The sequence below is a fragment of the Kryptolebias marmoratus genome, linkage group LG16 (genome assembly GCF_001649575.2).
Source record: "Kryptolebias marmoratus isolate JLee-2015 linkage group LG16, ASM164957v2, whole genome shotgun sequence".
Taxonomy (NCBI): Eukaryota; Metazoa; Chordata; class Actinopteri; order Cyprinodontiformes; family Rivulidae; genus Kryptolebias; species Kryptolebias marmoratus.
In genome coordinates, this window is record NC_051445.1 from 16,911,883 (window position 1) to 16,934,900 (window position 23,018).

General features: G+C 40.9%; 1 protein-coding gene across 1 annotated transcript in view; it reads right to left on the minus strand.

Annotated features, from left to right (window-relative positions):
* Positions 1–561: 561 nt before the first annotated feature.
* sntb1 (syntrophin, basic 1) overlaps positions 562–23,018 on the minus strand; it is a 45,637-nt gene continuing 23,180 nt past the window's right edge. Inside the window, exons 3-8 of the mRNA XM_017410029.3 lie at positions 19,015–19,132; positions 18,762–18,851; positions 15,136–15,272; positions 14,731–14,927; positions 6,771–7,000; positions 562–3,435 (exon numbers count right to left, since the gene is read on the minus strand). Of these exons, the coding sequence (XP_017265518.1) occupies positions 3,343–3,435; positions 6,771–7,000; positions 14,731–14,927; positions 15,136–15,272; positions 18,762–18,851; positions 19,015–19,132 (865 nt within the window). The 3' untranslated portion in view covers positions 562–3,342. The remainder of the gene's footprint in view (positions 3,436–6,770; positions 7,001–14,730; positions 14,928–15,135; positions 15,273–18,761; positions 18,852–19,014; positions 19,133–23,018) is intronic.

Sequence of the window (23,018 nt, forward strand, 5' to 3'; positions counted from 1 at the left end):
GAGTTGTCACACTATGTGGTAATGCTTAGAGCAGGGGTGTCCAATCCAAACTTTAATCTGTTACAGATGTACATGCAGGGATTACTTTTAGAAAGTTTCATTGATGTCTGTTCGTGGTTTGATATGATATTTTGCTAACAGACAGACAGAGTAAACTCCAAGAGGTAATGTAAAGTTTCAAACAAAGCTCTCAAGTGATCAGTTAGCGCTCAACGTATGTGTTGAGGATGACTCTCAGCTACTACCACACCAGAGTTTATCTCAAAATCTGTAAAACCGACCGACTAACCCTAACCATTTTTGTGTGTTTAATTTGATTAGCTGCGGCATCCATCTTGAATCAGATTGACTCTGAATGTTAATTAGCTGTAGGCGTACATCCGTTGGTTATGTTCTGAGAGTTTCATTAAAATTTGTCCAGAGGTTCATGAGAGATTTTGCCAACACACACACAGACTACGTACATTATTGCCCACCTTCTGGCAGTTGGCAACAATAAATAAGACAAAACAGATGGTTTGTATTTGCTGTTGATGAGAAATGAATAAATCACAGACAACAGAAAAAACAACAACAATTCATCCCATCACTGTTAAATACATGATTTATATGTGCAACATTTGAATTAAAAACTAGACTTTATCAATCATAGCGACAGTACAGTAGCTGCCGAAGGCATCGAGAGTTCTCTACGTATCCAAGTAGCCTTTGCTCGGAGACCTTTTCTCTACGTGACGTTATCAGTAAGTGCTGGATTCTTCAGTGTTACAACTATCTTTAGGCATCGACAAATCGTACATTTCGTCTACAGCGGTGTAGGATTACAATGCAGGAATCATCGTTTACAGTGTGCGCGAAGGGTAGCGTCTCGGTGCGAGCGCAAAATCCGTCCGAACGTCTTTGCACAATCATCAGACATAACCACCACAGAAGTAGGGTTTTTTTTGTTTTACATTCTGTCGTAAACTTTCTTCCGTTTACTGACGGTACAAGTGGAAAAACCTGGCAGGTAGCCACGTCAGAGACAGAGGAGGCTACAGATGTGATCCGCTTCCATGACGTTCAGACGATTAACGAGCCGCACAGCTGCTGCGGGACGAGCAGGGAGACCGAAGGCTACTTCGATGTAACGACGGTAGCTGATGGGATCTCATTGATACCATTTGATGGAGGTTCTGTCTCATTATCAACACTGGCGATTAACAGAACCACTCACCGCAGGGGGGGGGTTAACTCGATTCATATGACAGACTGGCGTTCGTCAATTCAGACAGAGGATTCGAGTTGATCGGCGAAGACGGAAGTGTTGATTTCAGTCAGGAGCAGTTTACCGAAAGGAGGAAACGGTTTGCCCTGCTTCTGTCCCGAACTTCTCCGGCTCATCAGCTAACACGTCCTGTCTCATTAAAAGCAGAAACCCAAAAGGTCGAGCTGTGGTTAAACGGGGGCTGAGGTGAGCAGATGTCTGAAATCAAACTTAGAACACGTTTGGTTTGAAAAACAGTCTCATTAAAAATGGTTTCTACGAAATAAAGAACAGCAGCAGTTGCGTAGGGTATAAACTGTAATCATTAATGTATAAGTTGTGGAATAAAATATAGTATTTTCTTCTCCCTACTGGTGTCCGTGTCTCTACAGACAGAGGCACAGCTAAACATCTCCACTTTGGTTTCGTCCGTCTGAGGGACGTTGTTTCAGGGACTTTCAGTTCGTTCAGACGCTGCTAACTACAAGACCAGTTCCCCAAAAAGTTGGGACTTCGTGTAAAACGAGAACTTTTTCAGAATAAGGGTTAGAAGTGAAAGTTGTAGGGGCATTTTCGTGTTTTTGGAGTGGATTTCTCTGTGTTGACAGTCCGTCTCTCTCAAACTCGAGCTGTATTTTTCTGCTAATGCGGCGGAGGCCTGCGGAGTCGGAGACGCATCTTTCTGGGTTCCTCGCTGTTTTCTCTTGAGCGCCGCTCAGTCTGAACTCGGGGGGTAAACTCACTGAGGAGTCCGCTCCTGGGAATATTGATAACTGTTTTCCCCGTTCCTGAGTGATTTGGCTCTTTGCAGAATGATGACCCGTCTCAGATTGCTGGGCTGCAACGTTTGCTTTTTTCTTTTTTTTTAAGCTCACTGCTGTTTTTATTCATTTTTGTTCTCTCTTTATGACACTTTATACCAAACACCTGAACACTCCAGACCAGCAAAGGCGTCTGTTTGCAGAGGGGCTCAGATTAATTAGGCGTATTTGATTAGAACTCCTTATTCGTACAATAGCAGGTAATTTGGTGGTGGTGGTGGTGGTGGGGGTTTGTTTTTTGCGCACACTACCTGCATATTCTTAGTTTTTATTAAATAAATTGTGACACAGTATGATCGTGCTGTTGTTGTTATTAATCAGAGATTTTCTTAGTCTGATTTAAAGACCCTTTCTTTAGATCTTGATAAGGAAATGCTTAAGATTTAAAAGAATTTGCACTTTTTAATGTGACTGCAATTCAAATGTGTCATCCAATAAGAAAGTCATAAAGAATATTTGTCTAAAAAACATCTTATATTTCCTTTCGATTATATGGGTAAATGCCTGTAACCTTCATGTGTGGTTCTCCACTCAGACATTATAATGCCTCCAAAACCCAGTCGGGCCTTCATCAGCAACCTGTTAACAGAATACTGTCCCATTTGAAATCTGAATGAGCCGTCACATTGTGGGGAAAATGTGCCTCCCGGTCGGGATGATGAATGCTGACACCGCTAACGAGACATCTCGGGGGACTCTTAATAAAGACTAATGCGCAAAGTTTGTCCGCGGAGCATCAAGTGTTTGAGGAAGACAAACGACGAGCGGGATTCAAAATGCCCGTTCAGAGCTAATGGGGAATAAATTGTATAATTGGTAAATGGAAAGCAGGTTTGCTTTAACGCTTTGATTGGATTAAAAGGGAATTCATCTGAACCCTGCTAGACGTGGCCACTCCTTCCCATCCTGGACGTGACAGTAATGCCCAATCTTCTCCTAGATATCGTCCTCAGCTTCTTCAATTGTCCTATTTTTTGTTGTTGTTTTTAAGCTGTGGTCCTTCAGTCGACTTTAAATTCCCCGCAGCCCTTACATGGAGGGAGAGGGGGGGTCAAAAGTCCGACCGGTCGCAGACGCTTCACCAAACGTACGCACCCCCAAAGAGCTCAATCTCCAGATGAAAACTACATTCTTTCAGCTCGGCGGGGGGTGTGGCGGTGGGGGGGGTGTTCCAGCTGAAGGAGTCTGAGGTGGGGAACTGCGTGTGGGGCTGCAGATAAATGAGGAAACAAAGTGAATTCGTTTTCAAAAGGGTGTCCCTTTTCCGTGAGCCGATCAGGCCACCAGACCCAGACGGGCGACCTTGGCGGACAGGAAGGAGTGGAGGATGAAGACAATGGGCTTCGGACACGAGTGCAGGTCCAGTTGCTGCAGGGAGAGGCAAAAGACACGGGACTTAACAAAACAAGAAACACACCTGACATGAAAACAAAACAAAAAAATGTCTCAATATTCTGACAAAATAAAAGGGACAAAAGACTTTGGAAGACTTATTTTTTGCACAAAAACAGTATCCATAATCTAACTTTCTTTGTGTTTTTCATTTCACAGAAAGCGTTTTGTTTTGTTTGTTGCTGAATAGCGTGACTGCATAAAATTTCTTTTCTTCTTCTTTTCCCCTGAAAGATGGTCTCAGCTCTGCTTTGTCCAATTCAGGTGACCCTTTCTCCCCAGTTCAGTCTAAAACAAAATAAATACTCAGAGCGTGTAGCGCGGATTAGGTGGATCCAGAGTCTTAGTTGGAGCTGAGCGCTGACAAAACACCTCACAGTATGGGCCAACGAAGGGCTACTTTCACCAGCACCGTGACTCAAAGCGTTCAGGGAGCTTTAACTTAAAAAATAAATAAATTTACGCTTGAACAACTCTTTAACTGACCAGTTTACAATGTCCGAGTCCTGCCAACTCGATACGAGTGAAACATCATCCTGACTGAGCCCCAAGTCTCCGCCGGTCATAATGTTTCCTGTAAGTGTGCCTCAGCGTGGACTCATAAAAATCTGACGCGCTCAGTTCCTGCCAACCTGACAATATGAGGCCTGAATAAAAATAATTAAAAAATTAAAAAAAAGGAAGAAGATCCAGCCGACTTCCAAACTTTGAGTGGATGAGCCTTTGAGGGTGTTTCTAACGCCCCGTCTGAACTGAAACTGTGCTTGGATTTAGAAATACTTCAGACACAAACATCTGTTGTGCTCCAAACAGCCAAGAGACGGGTTTGAATAAATGCTCAGAAGTCTTTGCTGATTCGCCTTCAGGATAAAGCAGAGCAGTCAAAGCTGACTGCTTCTGTCTGAGAGAGAGCATGAACATGCGTGTTACACTTTGACTTTAAAACACCTCAGCTTTCAGCTTATAAATACAATATGCTTAGAAAGTCCACATTTGAGTGTTTATAGTTACTTTTATGAACGATGAAACAGGAAGGTTTTTGCTGAAGAAACCGCAAATATAAATTAATTACCGTATTTTCTGCACTATAGGGCGCACTGGATTATAAGACGCACTGTCAATGAATGCTTCATTTTTGATCTTTTGTTGTATATAAAGTGCATCGTTGTGCACCTCCCAATTTTTGTAACTTCGCGTGCCCCGCGCTCCATTCAAAATGGAGGATTTCGGTGCTCTAACGGAGCTGGTTCGCCTGTATCAGCATTTATATGATCGCCTCTATGAGAGATCACAAAGATAATCAAACAAAACTCACAGAAGGATACTGCACCGATGTAAGCGTAAAGTATAAACGCCTCCACCGTTCGCTCAGGTCCACAGAGCCCTGAGCGACTATAACTGAGCCTTAATGCTGCGAGCGGTGCAGCTTTGTAGTTTACCAAAGTCGTACTAAAACATGACGACTTCTTACATATATAAGGCGCTCCAGATTATAAGGCGCACTGTCGTTTTTTGAGAAAACTGAACGCTTTTAAGTGCGTCTTGCAGTCCGGAAAATACGGTAGCTCAAATTTGTTAATTTTTATGTCAGTAAATAAAAAAAAAAGGACGAGACTTACAAAGTAAAACTTTGTACACCTGCAGCTCTTGATTACTTTGTTCCCCCTGCACAATGAGCCGGCTGGAACAGATTAAAAGTCTCACAGCCAGCGACAGGCCGCGTTCAAAGCAAAGCCGCACTATGAAATGCCCTCACCTGGTAAGAACCTGTTAGAAAAGTTTATTTCGTTCCGTAGGTGTTATTTTCTAATGAAGTGCTGTAATTTACTTTCTGCTGCACCACCTTTCCTTTCCTTTCCTTTCCTTTTCTTCTTTTTCCTCCTGTCACGAACACTTTGTGCCGCAGTTTGTTTCGTGGTTCGTTTCCCCAGACGGTCCACCCAGAACCCCTTCGGAGACAAAATGAGCTTTTTCAGCTTGCTGCGAGCTGTACGTGACCACGGCGAGGCTGGGCTTTAAATGGAACAGAGTCCTTTTTTCTCCAGGAGGAACTGAAACCCCCCCCAAAAAAAAAAAAAAAAAAATGTACACACACACAGTTCCAAAGCCAAAAATAAGACTTGAAATACTTACTGATTTACTGAGAGCTGTGTCCAAATGACGAATTATGGAACAATGGAAAGCTTTCTGTTTATTTTCTTGACTGTTTCTCGAGAACATGAGGAAAACTAAGTAACTGATCTGTAATTAAATGTTCAGATTCATAGTTTATCCTTAGCTTTCTGCTCATACCAATCATCATATTGAGCTCCTGTTGCTTCCAGTCCAAAGAAATAAATCCTTCAAAAGGACAACTGACAACATTTTTTTGACTTTTGGTGCTGGTGTCAAAATATCTGACACCGCAGGACAGATATTTATTGGCAGGTTTTCTGTTCCATCGGGCCAGCTATTATTTAAATGCAAATATCTTTTGAGGAGCTAATGAAAAATAAAACCCGCCGTCAGACAATGGCTCATTGTTTCTGAGATTATCTTCTGGCAAAGGTGTTTCAGATCTTTTAATCTGCGCACAGTTGTTTATGTAAATGCTACTAAATCGTGCTTTACCAGGCCGAAGCAGAACTAGTGAAGTTGCCAACAAAACTTAAACCAGGAAGATTTCTGCACTAAAACTTTTAATCCCAGGCTCCTAAATCAGTATAGTCATAAGAATATATTTGTTTTTACGGATTAGACAGAGCTGTTTGTACCCGCCCGCCCCCCTTTTTTATGAATAAAAACTATGAAGAAATGAGCAACTAACACAGAATAAATTATCACATGAAACCTAAGAATTGTTGGACTGAAAAAAAGCAAAACAAAACAATAGGTTTTGTTAGAATTGATAAAGAAATAAAATAAAATTGGACAAGAAATGCTCTGACCAGAGCTCAGATTTTTTTTCTTCTCTGCTTATGATGAAGAAAAACGCAAACAATTTAATGCTTGTAGTGAATGTTGCATTTGGAAATATTTTGTTGGTTTTAAAACCGGAGCTTTCTTCTGATACAGATTCTGGACGATCATTATGTTGTCAAACTTACTTAGTTTACAGCACGAAGGTTTGCAAAATTTGGAAAATTTGAAGCGAGACCTTCGAGAAAAAACTAAAATTTTCATTTTTTCCCCCCATAACTTTCACTGTTCGAGACCTGCATCTGACTGAGCATACAGCTGTATCTCTACTGGACTGTAGGGTTATCTACTGTAATATTTTATTAATAGGTTTTTACTTTTTATTTGTCAAAACGTAAAGCCTGAACACTTACAATCTCCCCTTCCTTGCCTCCAAAGTCGAGCAGAAGCAGGCGCACTCCGTCGTCCGAAGACATCTTTAGTTTCTCAAAAGGGTAGGAGAGGAGCACTTGGGGCTTGACGGAAGAGCTAACTACTCTTTCTTCACCGCCCTCCTCATCGGCTACTTTCGGGTCGGCCAGCACGGAGAAGCCCCTCTCGTAGTGGATCACCAGCCGGCACTCCTGACTGCGGAACAAGCAACCTGGAAGACAGAGACAAGTAACAAAGACAGGGTTCCCTCATGAGCAAATCTTGTTTTTAAAGTGTATCGACCTTGTTTGTAACGAGCGGACGGTAGAAACACGAATTAAAGGAGTGACGCTTCTTCCGAGTGCCACGCAGCCCGTATCTGTTTACTTAACTTACACACGAAACGCTGCAGCATTTCAGCAACACCCACTGCTCCGCTACTGGAGAGCTCGCTGAAAGACGAGAGTTTCCGCGGTTTCTCGAATTCACAACACTTCTCATCACTTCTTTTCCAGCTCCCGTCGCAGCAGGTGTCTGCCTGAAAGCAGAGTGTGGCCTACTATCTACAGCAACTTTTCCAATTAAAGCACAGCCTCTATCGGCTCCGGCGCATCCCCCACAGAGTAATCTAAATACATTTAGTCTTATTTGTCAAACAGTAGATTTTTCTTTTTTTGTCTTTTTGAAACGGACTACCCTCACTCTCGTCAGCAGACATGAAGGCCCCATACTGAAAACTTTATTTACAGCAGAGAGTCAACTCTTGTCTCAATGACATGCGATCTCCTAAACTGAGTTTGTTTGACAAAAGAGGCGACAAGCAAGAAAAATGATCCATCTATTGTTGGCTAAGATATTGTGCATGTGCAGCAAAGGGAGTGGATGTGTTTGTATATGAGCGTGAAAGTGTTTACTCATATCATGTGTGTATTATTACATTCAACAGCTTGATCCAGGTTGTTCAGTCCTCTGTATACTGGACCACACTGCACATAAACCTTATGAACTGCTGTGTATGTAGTAATCCTTTCAGCTATTAAAGCAGCAATGCAGGCTTTTACAGAGGGATTCTGTAGAAAGATTAACAAATATCTTATCTGCTGTTGAGAGGAACTTGAATGACCTGAGCTTTAATAAATGGTTTAATTCCGACAGGAATTAAACTATCCTAACGGTGGTCCTAAAACAACTCCAATCTCAAATATGTAAGTTTATGCAAATGTTGTTTTATTAACCTTTACATTGCAGACAATCCAGGCATTTTCTTTACCCGCTTCTCGTTTCCGGGTCACGGGCAGCTGGCGCCTATCTCCAGCCGTCACTGTGCGAGACGTGGTGGGGACACCCTGGACAGGTCTCCGGTCCATCAAAGGGACACACAGAGACAAACAACCGTTCACACTCTCACTCACACCTAGAGACAATTTAGAGTTACCGATTAATCTAAAGTTTCATTTCACATAACAGTTATTTACACAGATAGCTGTCATTATTTATTATCTACACTAGCAGCCAACTGTAGCACTTCCAGAGCAGCCAGGGGAACTTCCTGATGAAACATTATAATGCTTCAGCTAGATTAACCATGTGACACAGAACTGACAACGACTGAACGCTTTATAAAGTAGTCTCCGCATTAGCAGGTATGAAATTTTTAAGATTGCAGTTTTAAAAGCAGGCAAAACATTTTTGTCTTGGGTGTGTTTGGACTAGCCTTTAGCTCGTCATTTTGTTCATTATGAATCAATGTTTTCCAAGCTGAACCATTTAATAGCTACAGCATGTACAACTAGTAGGATAATAATTGGTCATAACCTTCCACAGAATCTCACTTCCTGTTCATTTAAAGGCTGTCGGCAGGTCAAAATGTATGAACAGTAATCCTCCAACAATACACTACTGTAAAAAAAAAAAAAAAAAAAAAAATCAGTTTCCACTTTTGTTCACATCTAATTTGGAGAGGAGCATCATCAAGCTAGGATATGCAAACATGTTTTTGATTACCAGGAAGTTTAAAGTAGGAGTACGTACACGCTCTTATTCACAATTACAATCACTGCTAATAAACTGATTGTCCCAAACAGCAGCAGCAGCAGTCGTCCAGTGGAAACATTAAACCAATCAGCATGTTACCATAGGAAATCCCAGCACAACATTAAACAGCCACAACAAAATCAGAGACCAAACTGAAGTGGTAAAACAACAACAAACACAACAAAAACATCACTGCTGGTTTATGTTAAATAATATCAAGTTTTTGTTGGTTAAAATATGTGTTTTCATAAGTTTGAATCTTCAAAAGTTTGAGTTGGTGCAGAACCTTTGCTCAACTAATCCTGAACTATTCCAAATCAGGTTTTTTTTCCCCAATTCCCCAGTAACACAGTGATGTTTAGAAAAGCATACATTATCATAAAGGCTCCTACTGCATGTCAAATTCTTTGGTATTCTTATTTAAGCAAACATTCAAGTACATACTTTGGGATTTTTTATGGTGGTGGTGTGTGTGTGTGTGTGTGTGTGTGGGGGGGGTCTTCAGGAGGGATGAACTCAACAAGCTCAATCTTGCTAATGCTTGCATAATTTCCTAAAAAGCAAATCTACACCCGAGGCCTGAATGCACAACTACATCTAAATACATCTCAAACTGAGACGTAAGGGAAGTCTCATAACGAGTAACACAATTCTAACGAATTGTGGAGCCAGACAACTGCGCCCGTAATGACATAAATGGAGCCGTGAGCGGAGGAAAAGAGTGCCGGTCTTCGCTGCGTTCGGGAGTGAAAATTAGACCTGAAACTGTACTCTTCTACCTGGGAACTTTGTTCTGTGGGGAACCCTTGGTTTCCCGCTACGAATATCTCCTCACAGCACAGAAAGGGGCTTTTCAGGCTGCAACAAAGCCCCTTTATGTCTGATTCTGAGAGGAAGAAACACAGGGATGAAAGGATCAGAGAGTGATAACACCAAGTGACTGAATAAATCAGGGACGGACGAGGACAGTCGGGGAAGAGGGTTTCTGCAAAAAGTTTAAACGCTAAAAGCTTCTGTCCCCGTTGTGAGACAAAAACGATACCTAACGCCATTTTCCTTCAAATCTGGAGTCATTAGGAGCAGAGAAAGCACTTTAGTATCTATGGCTGCTCACAACTTCAAGTGTCACAGCAGGTTAATAGATTAATTTCCCACAAACTGCTGAGGTAATTGGCTTTTTAAATTGCTGCAAGTTATAAAACTGTTTACCTGTTCACTAACACTTAATCATCCTCAAATGCACTATGAAAAAAAATATATATCACAGCTGTCACTGACAACAACAGCGACGACAAGATCCAGAATTAAAAAGCTTTAAAACAACTAATCAGATGCCAGCAACAACAAAAAGAAAAAAAAGTAAAAGGTCCAATCATTGCAAGCAGTTCATAAACTTCAAACACTGCTGAGGTAAGATGAAACCTTTTTGGTACCTTCTTGTATGAAGATTGTACTTCCTGTGAACGACTCGTGTTCTCGTGCCATTCCTCCCACGTGTCGGTACTTTTTCCGTGATTGTTACATGTTGTGTAAAAAAAAAAACTAAGGTGACTGCTGCTCCTGTTATAAACAGCATCTCGGCTTTCTTGACGTCATAATTTGCACGAGTCGGGCGACAGTATAATCTGAGTGTCAGGATCCACCGCGGGCCCATAAGGGCACCTTAAAAGATAAAATAAAATCTTTCAACCCACAGTAACAGAACATAACAAATAATGTAAATGACCTAATTACTTAGCTTGCTGTGTATTCTTTTGTTCTGTGACTTTTAACTATTTAAACAATTCAAATGGAATTTAAATTTTTTTTTGAAGACTCATTCAGTTTTTTTACTTATTTGCAATTATGGTCCATAACTAGTCCAAGCACACAACACTACATTCAGTCATTCACCCATTCATCCTTACATTCACACACTGATGGCGGTGAGCTACATCGTAGCCACAGCTGCCCTGGGGCAGACTGACAGAAGTGAGGCGGCCATCACACCGGAAAGAAAATTAGAAATACAATCCAGAAGGCCTTCTACCCATCTGTAGGTTTTATTTTATGCAGTTAAAATAAGATGCTCCTGTTTCCACGGAGGGTGGATGTGGCTGCGGGAAGCGTCAATTTTTCTGATTTATTTATCAGACCGGAATGTTTTTAACGAGAAATAACCTCAGCGAGTTGGAGAAAAAAGACGACAACTTTGTGCACAAAGAAGTGACAAAATCAATATTAAGCAACATATATACTTTTATTTTTCCCTTTTTTAAACAGAAAAATGTAATTTGGAAAATTTGTGTGGTTTGTGATTCAGGAAACCGATGTTTGCTACTCTTATATTTATGCTCGGGTCAGGTCAGGTTCATGTTATTCCTGATGTTGATATCATTTCCAAATAAATGCAGATTTTATATCATATCTGTTCTCTCTCTTTTTTATGGGGTGTCAATATATTATGGCAGCTTTGACACACTTTTCTGTTTGTCTTTTTTTTTTTTTTCTTTGCCAGAAACGTTAAAATATCCAGAGTTCACAAAAGGTACTGAACGCTGCTTTGGTTTTTACTGTGAGCACCTCCAAAATGGCAGCCCATTCAGGAATTTAGGAGTTAGATGACGTAAATTAAAACACTATAGTTAGTTAAACATATATTCATTTCTTTTTAAGAAGGACACATTGGGTTAATAGAATGTAACCAAGCTAAAAGAAACAGAGGGAAGATTTGTTGTAGACATGAGAAGGATTTAAAGCCTTTTCCTAGGCATTATCCTGCTAACTGCTGAAAATATCAATATGACATCTGAAGTCTTTAAGTCACCTTGGATATATCAAGCGATATGACAGAAGGCCAAGTTCTGGTGAAATTTGATTTCAGAGCTGAACAAATTACTTTCTCCTTTAAAATCTCCCAAGAATTGCACACCGCTGGCTGAGTGACTGGGAGTTAATCTACCTTCAGAAGAAATCTCCATTGTAAGCTTTGACAGGGACTAACACATTAAGAGTTTAGACTTATACAAAGATAAGAAGCCGACAAGGTCAGTGTAATGACTCCTCAAGTGACAACTGCTTAAAAATGTGTGAATGCACTTTGTATGCAATATCAGACTCCTTCTCAGGAAACTGTAAATTACTTTCCTCTTTCCACTCCGTGAAACTGAGCAAATCAGTGCCTATATTACAGTTTCAAAGGTAATAAAATCCATTTCAGAAAGATACTTAATAATGAGCGAGAAAAAGGCCATTACGGAAATAACACCAGGTAGGGCCAAACTTTTCCCATGACTCATTAGCTTCCTTTACAAACCCAAATCAAGATGGTCGCCAAAGCCAACTGACCTTCAGAAACACTATGGCTGTAATTTAGCCAATTTTACAGACACAGAGCTACAATCTGGTGTGGTGGTAGCTGAGCATCGTCCCCAACACATGTCACAGGTGGCAGCCATTTTAAGGGACTAACTTGTGGAAACCTGGTTGGGAACGCTTCACCTTCACCTTCCATATCAGCAATCTGTCAATAAATGTTTAAAAAAATCGATTAGTTCTTAAACTCTTATCTTCAGCCACGTCTTATGATTACCTTGATTAACATCCTACAGAAGTTAAAGCCAAGCTTGTGCAGAAATTAAGAGTTCTGAGGCTTGAAAACAACCTGGAATGGCCAGGAGTAGAGTACAATATATGTCACTACCTAATTGATGTTAGATATATTTATGCTTAAATAAAAAATAAATTTATAGAAGCATTTGGAGACTGGCTACTTATTATAATAAAACTGTAAGAACTGGTTCAAAAACACAGCAGAACTGTAGCCTGGCTAAACGTGGCCCTGTTGGCTTTAATATGTTCAGAAAAAGGCCAACACAGATTAGCTGACTCATCCCAGCAATAAAATGCCCATTCAGCCCTGTGTACAGTGCTAGTCGAACAGTTTTTGAATTCAGAAAATATTTTCCTGATCAGTCATCACTCTATTCTGAGGACAAAGCCTGATGCAGCTTTAGTCCTGCTTTTAGTCCTTTAATCCTGCAAGTATTTGTCCTTCTCTTTCCTCCTCATTAGCTGCTTTGGACAGATGAAAATGTGTAGACAACCTCGTGTAACGGCATTATCACATGACCACGAGACACGACTGTTGACAGCTCTGCTGTTTTAACTACTGATGCCACTACTTTTGTTTCAGGTAAGTAGCATATTTACCAGCTTTCTGGAGCAATTAGAATAATATTCCTTTTTGGAATTTATATTTTCTGTCAAACCATAAAAAAAAAAAAAAACATCCTAAAAAGTTTTAAACCGAGTCAAACTTTGGAGACATTAACAAAACAAGGGGGACATTTTTCCTTGGATCAGTGGTGGCAGACAAACTTTTAGGAAATTTAACAAGAGTTTAGTGATAAATGATAGAGAAACTAAACTGGCACCATGCTGGAATCATGCTGCCTCACAGATAGATGAATCTGGGGTAACCCTTAATTTGCCACATAGAAAGGAGAAAGGGACTCGGGGGAGAAAAAACATTTCCCAGGACATTTTGTGCTTTGAGAAGGAGGGAGGCCACAAGGGAGGGGTGGGGGTATTATACCGGAATTCCCTAAACGACCAATACTCAGTGCCAAACAGCACACACTAACACTCATACCATTCCTTTCTATAAATAGCAAGCGCTTTGTTCACGTCTTCTGTATGGCTGTCAAATTAGATCACAAACCCTCTTCTATCTCAGAGGACGTGGGAGTCTGTACATTGCACGTAAACATAATGCTTTATGCTGTGGATTTAGGTTTTCTTGACCTAAGGCTGTGTTTACCACTGCAGCCTCTTAAATCTCCCTCGATGTATTTTGTCAGTTCGTGCCTGAACACGTCAGAGGAAGAACTGCACAATCCAGCAAAGTGACCTGGAACAGCTCACTTTGCTCCCGCAGCCCCAGTTCTGAAAAACCTGGGACGTTGAGTAAAATTTAAACAAAAACAGAATGCAATAAGTTTCAAACCTCCTAATTCCAAAATTTATTCACAATGGAACATAGTAAACATCTTAAGTGTTTAAAGATATTGCCCTTGTTTTGGGAAGGAAAAAAAAAAAGTAAATGTGAATTTGATGGCAGCAACACATCTAAAAACCATATGGGACAGGGGCAACAAAAGTCTGTACAAGTAAGTGGTACAAATAAGAAACAGCTGGAGGAGCAATTTGCAACTAACTAGGTTAGTTGGCAACAGGTCAGTAAGAAGTTCTGGTTTTAAAAAGAGCATTTTAAAGAGGCCGAATCTCTCAGAAGTAAAGATGGGCAGAGGTTCTCAAGTCTGCAAAAAAAAGGCTACAATTAGGGAAATATTTTCAGAATAAAGCTCCTCAACAAAAACTTGGTAACACTCTGATTATTCCATCCTCTACAGTTCATAATATTATCGAACATTTTCAAGAATTTGGAGAAATAAATGAGCAGCTTACACATCTGGAAAGGTACCATCAGTGTAGAAAAGTACAGAAATCAGTCAAGAATAGAACAACACTCCTCTCCAAAGACTCCAGCAACTGGTCTCCTTAGTTCTTAGTTTCCTAGTTGTTGAAAAAAAAAAAAAAGAGGCAGTGGTTCACAGCAGTAAACAAGAGCTGGGACACAAGTCTGTCCCAACTTTTTTTGTTTTTTTGCTGGCATCAAATTCAAAATTACCTTATTTCTTTCCTAAAAAACTTAAAATTTCTGATAAGTTTATTATGTTGCACTGTGAAAAAAATATGGGTTTAATAGATTTGCATTGCACCGTTTTTATTTACGTTTTATACAACATCACAACTTCTTCAGATTTGGGTGATATACGCTCGCCCGGTTTCAGTGTAGTCTGAATGATTGTTTCTGTGTTGTTTTAAACAATCCTATAAAAGATGTCTGTTTTACTCAGTTTGAACATTAAATGACTCGAGGCTCACTTGTTGTGACTTCTTTGATCATCTCAGCTGATGCATGACATCCGTTGACTACGTGTCTGGTCCATATGGACAGGTCCTTGGTGGTCTCAGCCCGGAAAAGGTGAGTTTCGATGCCGAGGCGCGTGCCGGTGCGAGTGGCAAAGAACAGCTCCGTGCCGGAGCAGGGGGATCCCCGGTCGGGGCCAGAGTGGACCAGACTGCATGAAGGCATTCACATTTACAGCATCATTGAGACAAGCAGGAGACATTCATTAACATTACACTTAAATAACTCATTTTTATGTACAGTTTAATCAAATCCTGAATTGTTTCAATACAAGAAATAGCCTAATTTCAATCCTAACAACTCACTTATGCAGTAAGCATAATGCTTCTCTCTATGAAGTGAGTATTTAGGGGACTCACCGTGTTGCTAAAAGCGGAAAGGTGTGCGCGGGGCTGTGCCAGGCCTCCCTGCATCGCGGCAAGCTATCGTACAGCAACAAGTCTTTCTCTGTCACCACCACCAGCACCGGCTTCCAACACTGTTTCTCACTCTCCGTCTGAGACACAAAACAGATAAACAATGAGACGGGAAACAGATGCTCCCATCCACCAATCTGCTGGCTAATGAAGGCTTGTGTCATCCAAAATGAAAGCAGGAGAAACAAACAAGAAAACTGTTAGTTCAGTTCAGGTCAGTTACTTTCTTAATGGATTATTTCCCTGGATTGAGAAAGGCAAAAACAAATTGCCACAGCCCCAAAGTCTGATGTAACACTCAGAAGTCTGCTTTTCTCCTCCTCGTTCCCTCTTTTTTTAATGTTTGTGTCACTGCTAATTAAAATGCTACACTAATCAGGTGATTTATCAGCCCGTGACTTTTAGCACCAGATATTTGTGGAAGTTTAGTGCATGCGTTTGACGGGTAATTTTTTAGTCAATAAATTTCAATTATGTACTCTCACTGACAGAAAATAAAGTTAGGCCCTCAGAAGGAATGGTTCCATTTGGCTGTAATTTGGGTCCACATTCAGACCTGCAATGGGCATGTACATAATTTGATTTGCAAAAGAGCTGAATGGGCACCAAAGGGTATAAGTGTTGGCTTAACGAGTGGAGTGGCAGTGTTATCAGGCAATTGCCAGAGCATCCAACAGTCAGTGAAACGGTGAGTAAAGGTCACCAGACAAGGAATGCCTTCTAGACACATCAGACGGCAGTACAAAAGGTTGACAGTTTTGAGTTTGAAACAATAAATCTTGCTTCTGAATTACAGCAGACAGCGATCCTGTGTGGCAGCACCGAGGAGTGAGGACTAATCCTCACTGCCAAGGTTGTGGAAACACACCTGTGTTACTCCTGACACTGTAGTGTGAGGCGCCATAGGGTCTGAACTGAGGTCACCTCTAGTAGTGATTAATGGGGATCATGATGACACAGTTACTTCCTGTGTCTACACGTCTTACCTCTCCTGAGGCAGTACTCTGGTATAGCCTGTCCTTAAAGGCCACACCCATCCACACACAGACTGCCTACATCCTAAAGCCAGCCAAGGTCACCAAATCTTTCCCCAATCGAACGTGTGTGGAACCAGCTCAGATGTTGATGCCAACCCAGCATCAATTTGACGAACCTCAAAGGACACTTACAATAACTGGAGGTTGACTTGCCGCAAGGAAAGAATAAATGACTCCATTTTGCACCAAATCGCCGCTTGTATCCAGGCTCGAGGGGATTCCATACATTAATGGCATGGGACCATCTCCAACTGAGTTATCCATTTAATCTGATGTAATCATTGCGATCCAGCCACATGACCTTTCAGCACTTGAAGATTCATTTCAATTCTATCACTTTGTCATTTTGTTTTTTATTTTTGTCCCTGAGTGGATTATATCCAAATTCACAGCAGAAGTCCTCTTTTATCATTTGCAACTCAAAACTGGAGTACAGTCTTACCAAGCACAAAAACACTTGATACGTGCTAGACAAGTGAATAATTATAACAGAACAAATAATTACTCAGATTTGAAAGAAATGTCAAGACATTAACTGAACAATTCCTCCTGGCAGGTCATCCATTTTGAAGTTGATTACTTTCCTGCTGCACAATGTGAAGTGCATGCTTCTTTTTTTTTTTTTACTTTTCACAAACACTTAAATCAGGGAGAGGACTGATGTGTGTGTGTATGTTTAGAGTGTAAAATATGCGTTTGTTCCACTTCAGAAAGTGGTAAGATTCACCACTGTGTATGCAACAGGGAATGAGCTATAAATGATTGTAGCTGGTATTCAGACACAGGTACACTTATGCATCTGCTTTACTGTGCCCCCTCACTCACTCAGCTGCACACTTACACACACACACACAGAGGCCCATTTCATGTGTGTTTTATGTGACAATGCTCCAGAAGTATTCTCATTATGAGAGCTTATCTGCAGCCGAGCCGTGGAATCCTGAGCTGCCCTTTGAAGTTCCGCCTCAACCAATCAAACTCCTAGATTCAGAGGGTCGAGGGTCATCTTTTTAACATAACGAGTATATGTTGCTAAGTAACAGCATTGTACTGCATTTTGAGGATCAAATATTGGCAAATTCATGAGGACTAAATTAGATAGCTATAGCTGTGTGTGTGTGTGTGTTTGCCCAGGTGTTTTATCGTATATGAAAGAGTGAAGCGTTTGCCGTGTCTGGGCTTGCTTGTGTGAAATTCCCTGATAGGTTTGGCATGCGTGTTTACAGCCGTTGAGGATGACGCCAAATATGCATGAAACCATAGGTGCATGTGCACGTACACAAGCACGGGTTGGTTTCTATGTTTATCAAATATTTAAACATCTTCTGTCTCCTTTTTCTACACTCCCTTCAGCCCACACAGTTAACCGAAGCCCTCCTGAGATAGAAACAGGCAAGAAACTGATGAACTGGTAAATTTCATCAATTTGACTGGCGACAATCGGTGGCTTCAACAAACTGTCTTCGTGTGTGGATGTTTTGAAAAGTTTGGGCAACGTGATGTGCCTGTAGCTCAGTCAAAGGCATCTAAGCTTGTATGCACAGACAGACAACACACACTATTTCACAGGAGGAAATTAACTCTAGAGACCATTAAAGTCACCAAAATGAGCGTTAAGCCTAAAATATTGTTGCTGTCAGGCAGAACCACATCTCCAAAACCCCAATTTTTCAAGAAAAGAAAAAAAAAAAAAAAAGAAAAAAAAATATATATATATATATATATATATATATATATATATATATATATCTTTGTGTTTGAAAGACAAACTCTGAACATGACATCTCACAATCTTACATGAGGTTTCGCTTGACGCTATTTTCAAGGTTCAACCAAACCTTGACATTTCTCAACATAAGATGACTAGTTTCTCTGGCATGGATGGCTGTGGGTGATACAAGAATCAATACATCTATAAAATAAAGAAAAAAAGCTGTATTTATGCAAACGCATAAAAAAGGAATGCAGCTCTTTTATAGCATCCCGCTTGATACAAGGAGTTTCATTCATAAAACAACAGAGAGAGGTGAAAGGTGATCAATAAAAGGTGATTTAAGCAGAAACATAAAAACGATGCAAAACTGAAATACGAGGTTTCCGCCCGACAGCGGTGAAATCCAATCAAGCCTAAAAGTTATTCACATACAAACAAAATCAATATGCTGCACAGGTAATTCCAAGGACACGAAACCTAAGTCTGAAAATATGCAGATTTTATAATATAACCATATGTTTGCTGCTGTGGACACACAAAAAGGAGCCCACTCAGAATGGGAGAAAGCAGCAGACCTCAGTTACACACACACACACACGCACAATTGTGTTTCCATCATTTTAACGACCATTGGATTCATTCCCTGATGACTCCGACAACCTGTCCAACCCATTCTCGACCTAAACTTATAATCCCAGCAACTCTAAATCGAGCCTTTATCAATAAATTCACCGATTTACGAGGACTGAATGTGTTCCTGAAACGAGAACGAGTCCAAACGGTTTCTCCACTGCACACCCAAACAAACACACTCCTACCTTCCCTGCCAGCCATCCCAGGTGTCGAATCTCTTTGCTGCCAGCAACCCCTGTCCTGGATGTGTTCTGGATGACCTCCGCCAGCGCCCGCTGTGGTGGGGCGATACATTTTTAAGGCTGGGTGGTGATTTGAATATGCATAAACACTTTAAAACAAACAAAAAGAAGCTAGATAGAGGCCAGTGACGTGTCTAACAGCACACCGAGGATGAGAGCTTCCTGTAAAAAGCGAGTCACGTTAAAGAAGACAGACCTGCGCCAGCGTGGAAGTGACGGAGTGCATGGAGGAGAACCAGGACAAGGCAGATGGTTGGTCCGGGCACCGGAGCACGATGGTGTGCCTGGCGTCGGGACTGTGCAGCTCCAGTTGTCTGGAGGAAGAGATAGGAAAAGTTAGAAAAGCTGTAACCTCTGAGGAGTTTCAGAACAAAAAAATTTAAAAAAGTCTTATTTCAATGCCAAAAATATTTTGCTACTCTAATCAGGAGGCACCAATTTGGTTTCAAATCACAGCTTCAGAAACCAAATGCTCCCCGAATACATTTCAGCTTTAACAGATGCTCCACTTGTCCCTTCCACTTCATAACAAGCACTCAGTCAAATCAACAATAAAAGGGCCTTGAAATTTTAGCTAATTTATGTAAAGCGAAAAAAATTGAAAATGCGCCGCTCGTGCATTCTGTGTGGGCCTGATAATACAATGCTTTATTTCCCCCAGTAAATTTCCATAAATAATCTGCCTATATCATACGGGAGCGTTTCTGGACGTGAGAGAGGAAATAAAGCATACGTTTCTCCATCTCTCTGAATGTTGCTTTGATTGTGTGCCGACCAAATATGAATTTTAAAGAGGCGCACGTGGCTGCCGACAACGCAGCGAACTGTTGTTTACGCTGCAGCGTGAGCTACTCCAGTCTGCAACAAAAACAGGAAGAAAAGGTGAGCTGCAGGATATGAAAGGAGGAGAAAAAAAATATATTAATTTTTCTTGAGTCTGAGAGTTTCAAGGCGAGAGATGGTAGTTGTGCGCTTCATGACGACATTTATCCAAAGCCGAAAAATGACAACTGTTTATATTAAAAAGGTACAAAATCTAAAAAGACACAAAGTTATATAAACAAAATTGATATTACCTAATACAGTTGCAGCCTTTATTTATGTACATTTAGTAATTTACTGTCTAATCAAAAGGTGAACACAGGAGCATTTTCAAAAGGGGGCCAGATGGGGGCCACTATTAATTTTTGGGGTGGCCCACCAAAAACAAAAGCCATGACACAATTCAGTTTTAATATGCTGTTGTCATATATATGCTATTAAATAAATATTGCAATGCAAAAGTTAGAAAATCACTATCTGATATGGGCCTAGTTCGGTTTTATTTTTACTTTACAGCGGATAAAACCATGACTGAGGTAACTGATATTTATCCTCACTCTTAGGTTCCTATTCAGAAGTGAAACTAACACTCCTTGTAAGAATGCGTGCTGGCCGCCGCCTTGCACGACAAACTTTTAAACGAAGATCTCGCAAGATCTGTGGCTGATATGAGATGCGGTCGGCTCTCAGCGACAACCACACCAAATTCCTGCTTGAGCTCTGAAGTTGACAAGAGTTACAGAAGCAGATCAATTTGTTTTGTACCGTCTCATGAAAGAAAGATCTATGCAGATCACCGAAATAACCTGAAACTGACAAAAGTACTAATAAGAAAACATTTACTGAAAATCAACTAATGAAGATTAGACGAGGCTGGGCACCGCCTGCCCTGGTCCCCCCTGTGTTGGCGCCCCTGGCTGAATGTGTTTAAGTTTGGGGGGGGGGTGTTAATACTGTTTTGAGCTGCTGTCTGTTTCAGCCAGGACACTTTTATAAATACATTTTAAATCTCAAAAAGTTTTGTTTCCTGATTAAGTAAATATCTCAATAAGTAGATTACGTACATACAAATTTTAGTTAGCTGTATAAATGAGGAAATGGTGGAAATCCATTCTTGATCCAAAACCAATGAAACGACTGGGCTTAGCAGAACTTTATTGTCCAGTTGCTCCTTTTTTGTTAAAGCAGCAACACATCGAGACCCCGGGTGGCTTAAGCTTCACAAACATGCTTTCTTTTTGGTTTTACCACACACACACACACCTTATTTTATCGCACCACTGGAAGCAGGAAAGTACATTTATGCTAGATTGGCTCCAGGTGCTACTTCAGGTTAAATTTTAGAGCTTGTTTCTGGAAAAGGCAAGTTGATGAAGAACAGGCCAGGAGAGAGCAGGGGATGCGGAGGAGGAAGGGATCCAGTCCCAGATGTGTGTTTGGCAGAGGAAGTCTTTTTTAAATAAACCACCTCTTCCAAACACACATCTTGTTTTAGCAACAACTTTACAGCCCCACCCCACCCACCCCATCTTCTGACTAAGCTGTAGTAATTTGGACGACCGCTCCATGCCACGGACGTGCAGAACATCAAGGATAAGTGTGTAAGAACAGAACATCATGTTTCAGATGAATAAATGTTCCCGCAAGATAGTTCCCCTCAAAGGATTATCACCATATTCTGCAAATCATGTCATGCATGCCATGGCTGTTATACAAACGGTAACTGAGTCATTCTGAGTGCACAACAATAAAATGTCCATTTTGAAACAACGTCACATTGTCGGAGTGTACAGAGGAGGTTTCGTTACTCAAACTGATTTTCTGCAGTAAGAATAGAGAGTGTTCTTAGGTTTGTGACGCTTTTTTTTAAATCAGCAATATTGAAATACATGAAATGAAAGTAGCATTCTTCTAAGAAGTGTGTACTGCCCGTCGCCTCGCATGCAAAGTTTTACACAACAGGTTTTCACACTAGCGCTCAGGCTGTGTGCTGTGGTGAACTCTCCAAAACTGAGCTCCGTATCGGTCAAACTGACTGACTTCAGCAAACACAAAAACTGGTTATAATTCAATTAGCTGTGGCGTCAGCTGTATTTGCATATCCAGCATTAACTTTGAAGGTTCCAATTTAAACCATCCACCGGTTTGTGAGATATTTTGCTGACAGACAGACAAGGCTGACTCCAGCAGTTCATGCAAAAATTTTACGCAAAGATCTCAGCATTCTGTTAGCACTTATAGCAGCGATTTGGTCTCTTTAGCGGCATTATTTATGCTTGTAATTAACACAATCTTTCTCTAAATGGGTTCTCAAGATAATGATGTATGAGGGTGAGCGTGACGCCACATTAACACACATAAGGAGCATAAATCAAGTCCAGTTTAAAGGAGTTTATTAGTCTTTATTCCAAAGTAAACCCCTTCCTTTCACTTCTCCAGCATTGTCTTTTCATCAGCTCTTTTCATCGCCGCATGTGTTCGTATCCCTCTCTTCTGCATTTCCTCTCAGGCTTAAACGCGGTTTAAACAACATCTGGCGAAACGGAGAGAAATCCCTCCGAGGGATGCAACACAGCAGCCAGACTGGGGAAGAAGATGAGCCAGATTATTCTGTCACTTAACGTAAAGCCCCCTAAACAATTTCATCCCTGAAATCCAAATAGGAAAAACCAGAGAGCGAGCTGCACACACGGGCTCAGTCTGCAATCTTTAACTTTCTCTTATCGTCTGGGGACGAACAGAGTTTTGAGAAACATCCAACTTTCTGGTAGAAATGAGCACCTTCTAATGGAATAAGCACAGCAAATAACGGTTCTACGTGGGTAACTTTCAGATTAAATGAGCAGTTATTGTCCAAGGGGAATTTGTCCTGGCTGTGAGGAGAAAGGAAAGAAATGATTTTTTAAAAAAAGGCTTGTTAAATGTGTCCAAAGTCTGTATCTGTGTGTGTGAAAATATAACTATAAAGCACTAGTATAACTAAAATATAACTATAAAGCACACTATAAAGCTTTATGAATCTACAAAACACGGTGTTATCTGCGTACAGCAAGACCTCTCAGCATCTGTCGATGAGTTACTGACCTCAACTTCTTGTATAACTCACCAATAAAACCAAACTTATGAGGGACAAAGTCAATGTTCAACCCTGGAATGCTCTTCAGTGGTTTAACACTTCCATCATAATTTAACTGGAAGTCACCGTTTTATTCAGAGTGGAATGTAACACGTATCCAGCTCACAAAAATGCTGCCCTGTAGGGTCAAGACCACCGGCCTCGGCAGGGCCGGATTTAGGAGGATGGGGGCCCCTGGGCTTGAGTCAACATGGGGGCCCCCTATATATATATATATATATATATATATATATATATATATA